The 12,037-nt window shown below is 38.3% G+C and overlaps 1 protein-coding gene across 27 annotated transcripts in view; it reads right to left on the bottom strand.

Annotated features, from left to right (window-relative positions):
- Window positions 1-12,037, bottom strand: part of ADGRL3 (adhesion G protein-coupled receptor L3) — a 988,077-nt gene that overhangs the window by 316,355 nt on the left and 659,685 nt on the right. For all 27 annotated transcript variants that reach the window (XM_055139571.1, XM_055139575.1, XM_055139572.1 and 24 more), the window contains one exon: window positions 2,025-2,210. In XM_055139571.1, the coding sequence (XP_054995546.1) occupies window positions 2,025-2,210 (186 nt within the window). The remainder of the gene's footprint in view (window positions 1-2,024; window positions 2,211-12,037) is intronic.

Genomic DNA, 12,037 nt, shown 5'->3' with positions numbered 1-12,037 from the left:
TTATATCTAATAGATAAAACTCAATCTGTCTTCTGAAAATGAAATTGTAGAAGAAACAACGTTTGAGAGCATAGGTACCGGCTTTTACTGTGCCAGACCCTCATTATTTGAAAATGTCCTTCAATTTTGATGGGACTCAATTTGATAAAATACAAAAGAACTAATCATATTTAGTTTAAAGACCACTCTAAACAGTCTTTTTTGGGGGGCCGGAGCGATAGCACAACAGGTAGGGCATTTGCCTTACACGCAGCCACCCCGGTTTTGATTCCCAGCATTCCATATGGTCCCCTGAGCACCGCCAGCAGTAATTTCTGAGTGCACAGCCAGAAGTAACTCCTGTGCATTGCTGGGTGTGACCCCAAAAGCCAAAATGAATAAATAAATAAATAAAAATAAAAAGTCTTTGTTTTTTTGTTTTTTAAATTCAAAATACTCTAATGGATTATATAGAGGTATTGGCCTCTCATTGTCAAATTCATGCTTCAGATGCTAAAATTATTGTCATATACAAGGCTTTCACGCTGAACTCAGGGATTATTACTGAAGGGTCTTGGGGGACATATATTTCCTTCCCTGCTATTTTCTTGTATTGAATGTGCTTATGTATTATAAAATAAATAAATGATGCTTATATAGTGAGTGGATAGGTCATATAAGGCTCATATAAGGGTTTATATGAGGAAATAATTAATTTATGGATATGTGTACAGACATGAAACTTATTTATAATATTAATTAATTTTGTCTTACAATAAATTTCATTTTATATACATAAAATGCATCTCTCCGAAAATTACAAAAATGAATCTTTTACATTTCAAATTTGTTGAAATAGACTTAAACCTATTTTAATCAAGACCACCCCCTGTGATTCTTGCTGGGGGTTGTGTGGGACAGGGTCACGCAGATGATGCTCTGCATGCAGGTCTGAAGGTTCAGTGATCCTTCCCAAGTGCTCAGGGACAAACAGGGTTCTGCCCACAGTTTCTATGTGCTGTGGGTACAATGCGTGGCCAAGAAATGAACTCCAGGGCCCTAAACATGTCAGACACGAGCTCTACCATGCTGACACATGTTCCTGGCACTTGAGCCATTGACATTTTAATGGTACTGTAGCACTGTAGCACTGTCGTCCCACTGCTCATCGATTTGCTTGAGTGGGCACCAGTAACGTCTCCCTTGTGAGGCTTGTTGTTACTGTTTTTGGCATATTGAATATGCCACAGGTAGCTTGCCATTGGTGCAAATCCAAATAATTTAGTAATTAAAATAAAATTTAAATTAAAAAAAATCCCTTCATCATTTTTTCCTTGTTGCAGTATTAGAGACTGAACTGGGATCTTACACATGCCCCGGTATGTCCAAATCACTCTGCTACAGTCCCTGTGCCCCCATCATAAATTTAAAAAATAGTATTAACTTGGTAAAATTACTTTATTTGGAAACCATCTTTAACTGATTATTGACATTCTTCTTCGATATTTTCTAAATTTTTACTTGTTTAGGTATTTGTTTTATTATGATTATGATTATGATTATGATTATTATGTTATTATTATTTTGGGTTCTGGAGCACACCTGGCAATGCTCAGAGTTTACTTCTGGCTCTTGATCAGAGATCACTCTTGTTAGTGATTAGTGCCAGGGATTGAACTGGCACCTGAGCCCCTTCCTGTCCTTTTGGCCCCTGTTACTGCTGTTTTATACAAGGGTCTGAAAGGGAAATAATACACAAAGTAAATACTATTTCTCCATATCAAAGCAATTTAGCGTTTAAAACAGAATATATACTGCAGAAAATAGAATGGGACATTCAAAACTGATATGGAGATGATCCTTTTTCATTGTTTGAAACTGAGAGCCAAACCCGGTCATTCTTACAAAGAAAGAAATGCCCTGAATTAACTACACCTAGCCATTCTCTCTAGAATGATCTGATTGTGGGGAGACAGAAATGAATCATGGAAATATCAATGAATGCACTAGAACTTTAGAGACATTTACACAACCAAGTTACTTACCTTGTTCAAACTGCGGGCAGCACTGTCTTTGCCACCAGGGGTCAAGTTTCGCAGCTGCACATCCAGAAGGCCTACTAGCTGATCCATGGCACGCACTGAGTAGGTTATATCCCCAGCATTCAGGTGATTTCTTGTCTGTTCAGCTAGCTCCCTAGCAATGTTGGCAGCCGTCTCTCCAGATTTCAACTGCAGTTTGGAAATAGAAAAAAAGGGAAAAAAAGGACAAACATCTTTAGTAATTTCATCGGTTTCTTTGGACAGGGAATTTTGCATGAGTTACAGCATCCAGGTTTAAAAAAAAAAAGGCATCAAATTCCATTACAGCTGGAAAAAAAAAAGATTCCCTGGGTTTTTCCTGTCAAAGCATCTTTTTCTTGAAGACCTGATTTGCAATTCACCTCTTTAGAAGGCACTCATAGTCTAATTCATCAGTTAATGATTTATAAAATTTAGTGTACACTAGTTAATGAGATGTCAGTATCCATTAATATTCAAATTTTATATTTTATCAGTAAGCCTGACCATCTCACACAAACATCTCAAACAAAAATTATTCTGTCGGCATGCATATTCAGATAGCTGGGGTTGCTACACTTTTCTGAAGGAATGCTCTTTCAGACAGAGCAACCTCAAGTGTTTTGTATTTATTATCATTTTTCCACCCAAGTTAATCTCACAATAAAATATTTGCAGAATTTCTGTGGCTTACTTTGTGAAACACTGTGTTCTTATAAATGATTTATTACCACTGCCACTAATGTACTGTTCTCCTTTATGCACTACCACATGATACTTTTTTTTATGAGGAAATGTCAGGGCAGATGGACCTCTGGAGTCTTCTGGCTCACTAAAATGGGTTGAGTTAAAAACAGTCTCAGAGCTGGAGAACTGAGCAGAAGCTTTATTTATTCAACACAGCAGCATCAAAACTAAGCATACAAATACTGACATATCATTTATATCAGGAAATACTAAGACAAGTAAATTATTTAATAGAGACAATATAAGAAATAATAACGTGCATTTTCATACCATAACTCCACTTTTTGAATAGTTGTACAAGCATAGTTTTCAATAAAATAAATATTATAAGTAATTTCCTTATTCAAATTTTAGACTTCTCCTTAGTTATAGTAATGAAAAAGCTGAAATGAGAACAAGTGAGAATAGCTGCTTACAACATAAAGACAATTCATAACTGTTTCCAACAGAAAGTTAATTATTATGCATATATGTCAATATGTAGTAGATGTAACAGTATGCCATATATATACATACAAGATAAAGAGTAAATATAACAATTTACAAAAACTGAGTAGGGAGGGGCTAGAGAGATAGTACAGAGGGTAAGGTACTTGCCTTGCAAGCGGGTTACCCAGGATCCATCCTGGCATCCATATGCGCCCCTCCCCCTCCAAAAAACACTGCAGCATTGATTCCTGAGTGCAGTCAGGAGTAATCACTGAGCATCATCACATGTGGCCCCCAAACCATAAACAATAAATAAATAAATAAATAAATAAATAAATAAATAATACAACTAAAAAGGATTCAAGAATGAAAATCATCAGTGGGCTATGTTAAAAATAGTAGCTACATTCTGGGGGTTGGGAGGGAAGAGCATTTCCAGGGCACATGGGATTCTATGAAGTGCCAGGGCTTGAGTCTACGGCTCCAGCACACCAAATACACAATTAAGTCCTTTGAGCTATCTCCCACACCTACAGTAACTATTATTTGAGTTTTTACAAACTCTGTATGAAGAGTGAATCTAATTAACTCTGAGGAGAACTCCAAAGGTCAGTTTTCACCAACAAAGTTGTTAGGAAGAAAATAAAACAAAAAATTCTATACAAAAAAAAAATACCCAGCCAAAAAAAAAATACAAGTGATTTTAAGGTGAAATAGACATTGATAAAGAATTATCCATTCTGATCTCCTCTTTATCTTATACCAGAAAAATAATCAGATAAAAATATTTCATTCATTCAGCCCATTTGAACATGTCCTATTTTCCTGAGAAAGCAAAGCAATCTGCTCTACAGATCTTGCAAACAGGGAACATATAATCCACCACTGGCTGAATAGGCATAGTGGGGAAGAGAAGCATATATCTAGTTAGTATTAACTTTGTAATGCAACTGAGACTGTAATAACAAAAATGTAAATGAGGCACCATGAGAAAACAGTGGAGTACTGATAAATACCTGGTAATGGGGTGGGAAGACAATAGAAGAGAATAAGTAAGTTGTTTTCTTTCTTTTTTTTTTTTTTTTTTTGCTATTTGGGTCACACCCAGCAATGCACAGGGGTCACTCCTGGCTCATGCACTCAGGAATCACCCCTGGCGGTGCTCAGGTGACCATATGGGATGCTGGGATTTGAACCCGGGTCACCCTCGTGCAAGGCAAACGCCCTACCCACTGTGCTATCACTCCAGCCCCGAGAATAAGTAAGTTTTTAGCCTTAGAGAGCAGAGGGTGAGACAGAATACTGACAAATACTGACAAGTTCAAGAGGAAGCTGTTTAAATAGTCAAGCCTAAAATAACTATGGCCTGGGAAGGCAGGGTATAGTAAATAAAACACTACAGGAAGAAAAATCATATTTTCTATCTTCTGAACTCATTATTGATAAATATTCAGCCTAAAATGTATTTTTACTTGCATTATTAAATAGAGATCTATCTGGTTCTTTAAAGATCTCAGGATCTGAGAGTTGGAATGAGAGACATAATTTGCTTGATTTGCCTCTCGTCGGCCCTGGTTCTATTCCAGCACAATCCATGGTTGCTGACCAGAGTCAGGGGTCACTTCCGCACACAGCCAGGAATAACCCCTGAGCACAGTCAAAAATGGCCCTCAGTACAAAATAAATAAATAAATAAATAAATAAATAAATAAATAAATAAATAAATAAATAAAATCCTAAAGGATCTAAAGGAATCTTTGCAGCTCTTTATCTTACCTCTTTATCAATTTCTCTTCATTAACTTAATGTTAACTTAATCATTTTGACACTTAGTTTAAAGGTTTCTTTATCCTTGAACCAAAATGTAAATTTCTAGTAACATTCTGCTACAATCTGGAGATAGTGATGAAAAATGTTTCCCAGAAACAGGAAGCTTATTGGTATTAGCGCTAGAAAAGGCTCTGGATAAATTTACACCCAGTTCTTACAGTTCAGTGTTGTTGGGTGCAATAGAGCGTTCCTGTGCCATGGAGCAAGTTTAAGGCATTTTCTTTCTTTATAAAATCAATTTTGGGATGGGAGTTTGGAACACACCAGCCAGTACTCAGAGACTCCTGGCTTTATGCTCAGAAATTGATGTAGGCAGGTAGATAGGGAAAGGCCCTTGGCAATGAAAATTGAGATTTAACAGAGTCTCTGGGAAGGGGACTCTTAAGATGTGCAGATTCAAGAAAACAAAAGACCCGGAAGAAACCATCAGCAGACTCTGAGGACAACAGACCCCTCCCCAGGGGGTTCCCCAAAGAAGGCCATTACCACTCCCAACCTCCCTGGTAACCTCCTTAGCAACGGACTTTTACCTGGGAAGAAGCCCCCACGTGGGGGCAGGTTGGAGAAACCCTATAAAGGCCACCTTGAACAAAGGAAGGGCGCGCATATGCTGCTTGAGCCCATGTGCTGCTTGTGCCATGTGGCCAAGCACATGTGTCGCCCGCATCTCCCCCCTTGAGATGTGTACTTTCATGCTTTCGTGTCCAGTGCTAGGATGTGTGTAGAGCTCTCTCCATCTTTGGAGGAGCCCGCGTTCTTTCTTGAGCGCGTTACTCCTACTGGTTTTCCCTTTCCACTTATCCCTTCCTCCTTCCCTCAGAAACCTCTAAATAAAATCTGTAACTTCACTGCTTGTCTACTCCTGAAATTCTTTTCCGAGAGCGAGACAAGAACCCAGTAACCCTGGGTCCTGGGTGTTTGAGGCGGTTGGAGAGAAAGTGACCGTCTTTCTCCTCCCCGCTTCACGAAAGTCACCCGTGGGGCCCACTGACATCAAAATGACCTTTGGCCATACTTGGGGGTTCATACGCTCAATGTACCTGAAATTTAGCAGGGGTCAACCTGTGTACCAAAAAGGCACGTGTCTAAACATCTGGACTATCTTTCCTTCCTCAACGCACTTTATATTGCAATATGATGTTGAGAGAATAATTTCAGAAATTGTTCTCTGAGGAAAAAAGTTGAATGTGTGATGCAATGCAATTAGGATGGTGGGAATCTTCACACAATAGGGTTGAGTATGGAGTGTTAAGGATCATGGTGGAGTTTGAGAGCAACTCAACATGCCTATTGTCTTAAGAGAAAGGGAACGCTAAAGTGTCTCAATGGGAGTGGTTAAATCAGATTTGTATTTGAAATCGGCTGAGGAGAATGGATTAGAGAATAAAGTGGTGAATGAAAGGGTACCTGCTGTGAGGGTCCGCAGCAGAGGAAGCTGCTATGGATAGGGTTAGTAGCAGTGGGGGAAAGTGCAAAGAGACTTGATTTGAGAAGGATTTGCACATTTACCAGCCTATAGTCAGTTGGGTGTGGAAGGGAGACACCAAGATATCCCCGTGTTTAGGATTTATATAATCAGCTGGCAGTTCCTTTCTATAACTGCATTGACTCCATCATTTTTATGTTCAGGGCCAAGGTCTTGTTTTCCAAAAGGCCTTCACTGGCTATTATTTCTTGTGGCCTCCAGAGCTCCTTTTCTCTCTGTTCGCCATATTTATTTCTCTCAGCAAAGTTAGAGACTTTAAAAATGACTTTATTTCTTACAGAAACTTATTCGTGTCTTGAGCTTGCCTCAAATCTTCTATTCAAAGAGTCAGGGTTGAAATCGTTACTTGATATAGCATAGCTTCCAGACCTCATTAAAATGTCTATCTTCAACATTTCTTTTACCAAATTCTACTAAACTTATTTCTCAGAAAAAGGACAGGCACACTGAGAAACCTTAGGAGTTTTCAGAGGATTAGTGAATTAATGCCCTCATTGAAATGGCGGGATTAAATCTAGGACTTCAAGAGAGGAAGGGAAAACTGCAGCTTTAGCTAAAGATAATAATTATGACAGAGATGGATATTATTTACATTTCAAATTTCGACACAAGTAAAAACAACTTTCCTTAAAATAAGCCTGGGCATTTTTGGAAATTCATCACATCGATCATTTACAGGATAGAAAAACACTTCATGAAGGAATTATTCGTAGTGTGTAACTATGTAGCTACCTCTTTTGAGTTACCTTTTTTTTTTTTTTTTTTTTTTACAGATATGAGTCATGTTGATGTAGGCAAGTAGATAGGGAAAGGCCCTCGGCAACGAAACTTAGGTCAACAGAACTTCTGGGAGGAAAATCCTAAGACTGATAACACCCTGCAGATACAGAAAACTGAACTGATAAGACCTTCAGTGGACCCTGAGGAGGTTGAACCCCTCCCCATGAAATTCCTCAAATCCTCAGACCTCTCCCTCAATCTGATTAACTTTAGTGATTCAGCCCAAAGAAGACCATCACCGCTCCCAACATCCCCGGTAAACTCCTTAGCAACGAACTTTTACCCGGGAAGGAGCCCCACATGGAGTCAGGTTGGAGAAACCCTATAAAAGTCACCTTGAACAAAGGAAGGGCGCACATATGCTGCCCGAGCCCATGTGCTGCTTGTGCCCACATGGCCGAGCACATGTGTTGCCTGAGCACATGTGTCGCCCGCATCTCCCCTCTTGAGACGTGTACTTTCATGCTTTCGTGTCTAATGCTGGGATGTATGTAGGGGCTCTCTCTGCCCTTGGAGAAGCTCACGTTCTCCCTTGAGCACGTTACTCTCTCTTTCACCTTCTCTCCCTCCACACATTAAAATCTTCCAAATAAAACCTGTTTTACTTTACTGCTTGTCTACTCCTGAAATTCCTTTTTTTTTTTTTGCTTTTTGGGTCACACCTGGCAATGCACAGGGGTTACTCCTGGCTCTGCACTCAGGAATCACCCCTGGCGGTCCTCAGAGAACTATATGGAATGCTGGGAATCAACCCAGGTCTGCCATGTGCAAGGCAAATGTACCCGCTGTACTATTGCTCCAGCCCCATTAAATTCTTTTCTGTGAGTGAGACAAGAATCCAGTAACCCTGGGTCCCAGGTGACAGAGGCGGTTGGGGAGAAAGTGACTGTCTTTCTCCTCCCCACTCACATGAGCCACCCGTGGGGTCCACTGACATCAATGTTGGCAAAGAACAGTTTTGGATTTAGGAATGAATATAAGTTAGATAAGACTACAATCTTGAAAACCTGAATTACTCTATTAAATTTTAAAATCAGTTTATTATTCCATGTAAGATAAAAAAAAACAACAACTGAAAAAATAGTGAATTAATACCTAAAAGACAAAATTTAACTTAACCTTTCTGTATAAATAACTGACCTACTATATATCGTAAAATAGTAGTACAATCCAAAATTTCACACTTGCATTTAGAAAATATAAGAACTCAATCGAGAAATTTGCCAGTATACAAATAAGACGTCCCTATCTGCTACAAATAAGAAAATAATTTTCCAGAAATTATTCCCAGAAAATAAGGTATTTTATTTCCATATAATAGTTGGGTCAAGTAATGAGATAGGAAGCCGACCTCGTTTAATAGGCAAATAAGCATGTGAGCTATTTAAAACTATACTTTGAAATAATCTTAAATTGAAAAAAGTCTGGAAGGATTATAAAATTAAACTGCTTAAAGGTAAGCAAAATACAAATTAAGTTTTGAAAACTGAGTTAAATTTAAGAGTTCAAGCTGAAGCTAGAGCCCATGGTTTTAGTGAGTTTTCATTAAGGAAGATGAGAAAATGGGATATTTTGCCACTAATGTTTAAGGAGGCAAAATATTCAATTAATTTGCTGACTTTTAATAAAAGCTGGGAAATATTTGTAAAACATTAATATACTAATCTTAGAACAGTTGTCTCTCCCTCAGCCCCCAGTTGTGTACTGATTTTTATATAATTCATTTTTCTTACCACCTACTGTTTTTCTTTCTCCACCCTTTCTCTCGCCCTTATTATTGCTGGTTTAAAGATTGCTCACATGTAACTTGATTTGCTTTTCCTGTAAAAATTATATCTTTCATTAAATTTTGTCATTATGAAAATACTCTGGCTGCTTTAAAACAAATTTTAGTGATATTTTGACCTTAAGGGTGTACATTTTGTCCCATGAAATATATCCTACACTCTATTACACTCAACATTTAATCTATAATTTCACCAGTATTAAGTGACCTTAATTCAATTGTGAAAAGGAAAAAAACTAAGCATTGAAGACTATTTATGTGTATTCTCTCAGCTAGCCTGATGGCAGGGGAAAAACATTCATTTCTCAAGGAAAAGAAAAACTAAAAGTCTGCTTATCTTATTAAAGTAAGCATTGTATTCATTTATTAATACATGCTTATTGTCTATAATGGTGCCTGATATCAGTGAATGAAGAGTATGGATATTGAAATAAGTGGTTTTCTCTTTAAAGAGTTGGGGAGAATAGCTCAGAAATGATTTTTTTTTTCTTTAAAGCCCTACGCAATTTCTCAGAGCATTAAAAAACCTTAGAGGAGGAACATCACATTCCAGGGTACATTCTTGTTTACATGTCATGTTTCTATAAATCACAGTTAAAAAAAAAAGTTTTTGTCCTTGCACGTTCTTTCCTTTTATTTTTTTAATTTAATTTTATTGAATCACTATGAGATAGTTACAAGCTTTCATGTTTGGGTTACAATCTCACAATGATCAAACACCCATCCCTCCACCAGTGCACATTCCCCACCATCAATATTCTGGGTATACCCCCCTTTCCCACCCTCCCCCTGACTCCATGGCAGACAATATTCCCCATACTCTCTCTCTACTTTTGGGCATTATGACTTGCAACACAGACACTGAGAGGTCATCATGTTTGGTCCATTATCTATTTTCGGCATGTATCTCCCATCCTGACTGATTCCTCCAGCCATCATTTTCATAGAGATCCCTTCTCTTTTCCATCTACCTTCTTCCCTCCACTCATGAAACAGTCTTCCAGCTATGGGGCATTAATGTCATTAATGTCCCCCTGTCCCCTCCCTGGGCAAAATAATTCTTTGAAAAGTTTGAGATTCATAAAACTTATTAAGAACTGGGAGAAAAAGGAATCATGACACAAGTCTATTGGACTTTTAATTTTTCAACATGGTAGATGACTCTAGGAGAGAAAGGGCAGAGGTCAAAGCAGAAGAGAGAGTAGAGGAGGGAAGGGGAAGGGAGGGAATTGGAGGAGGAGCTATGGGAAAACAAAGGATCAAAGCTGAGGACGGGGTATTTTCCATTAGCTAGTTGAAAGCTGCTCTGTCCTCTCCCATCTTGCTCTGCCTCAGACCGTGAACTTAACACAGCAGCTAGTGAGCAACTCTTTCTGGCTTCCATTTGGGTCAGGCCACCATAGAAGATGAAGTGAAAGAGGAAGGTGGAAGAGGCAGACCACTACATTCATTGCTCCAGATCTCTTATTCTAAAAAGCGTCCTGACTCGAGGCTGCCTCTCCAGTCTATTTGTTAACTTTCCCCTCCAGACTGATTCATATTTCAGTCTCTAGTTACTGCTTTGACCCAGGAAGCGCAGGTGCTGAGTGGAGAGCTTTGCCCTTGTTATAAGCTCAGGGTTCAGGCTCAATCTCTTGTGGTGTGAGCCTGCTCTTTCAATACTACTCAACAAACCCTTTCCATAGGCTTCATCTGCCTGTTGGGATTCTGGTACTAAGGAAGCAATGAGGAAGGCAGGGATTCCATGGCGGATCCCCTGGGGAGGAGGGAGAGAATATGCAGTGAATAAACCAGAGAGCACGTGACATATTCTCAGAGGTATTCTTTCAGAGCCTTCCAATTTTAATATTAGAGAGAATTAGCGTTTGTGGTAAAGAAATCTGTTTACTGTGGGGTTAAGCTTAATAAAGCTAAAATATCAGCTGCAACTCTGACCTTACGCTGGTTACCTAAACTGACTGAGAGTACTGCAGTCTCCTAATATACTTTTGAAGATGTAATAAATTTATGAGTAATTAAAGCTAAGGTATTATTATGAGTTCTAAGTACTGAATTTCATAATCTTAACATAATTACGCTATAATACAATTTTATAAATTCTACAGCATTAAACAGAAATGTTCTGGAAGTATGGGCCGTATTTGTTATTTTATTTTATTTTTTTTAAAGACCTGTAAATCAAATGGGCAACAGCTGCCTGATCTTTGTAAGGAATTATCTCTTTTGTCATAAGATTAGCAGGTCTGCAGAGGAAAGAAAAGAATTAAGGGTCATTATCGGTTAAAGCCACCCTGTAATTTCTGCAATGAAATAGTCAAACTAGATTCAGGAATTATCATAAAAACACTCAGCTATCTGCTGAATTATTGCTGAATTAATATTAACCCCAGGGCTAAACATGTAGGGAGTATTTTTTAAAAGTTGCTAATGTAAGGAGATATGCTACTGATCTCTTAATCTGATCACATCCAGCAAGAGTTATTTGCCCTGGGGTCTGAGCTACACTGTAATAAAATCAAAGGACATAAAAACTGTGGCAGGAACTGCTGAAATTGGAGAAGCACCATTATGAATAGCAACAAGTTTGGAGATGAATATGTAAGAGGGTAACTAGAGTTAATATAACCACTGTTCTTCCATGATTTAGGGTAAATAGATAGTTATGGCTCATCTGCTAAACGATCTACTGAGTAGATATTTATGGATTATTATACAGTATATTAGGGAGGTTGAGCCTGGTTAAAAACAAATAGAGAAAAGAGCAAAATGGCACAGACTGGCTTTTAGTAAGGCCATCATTTGTAACATTTCTCAGGAAAAACTCTTTCAGAAATTCCTTAGCACAGCTAATGTGCCATAGAAGGACTCTCCATTTTAAGGAGTGCATAAATCCACACAAATTGCTATAATAAGGATTCATCCCATAGCCCTTTTGGCATA

This window comes from Sorex araneus, chromosome 5, assembly GCF_027595985.1.
Source record: "Sorex araneus isolate mSorAra2 chromosome 5, mSorAra2.pri, whole genome shotgun sequence".
Classification (NCBI taxonomy): Eukaryota; Metazoa; Chordata; class Mammalia; order Eulipotyphla; family Soricidae; genus Sorex; species Sorex araneus.
Note: the sequence above shows the minus strand (reverse complement) of the source record. Positions and strands in the feature narration are given on the sequence as shown.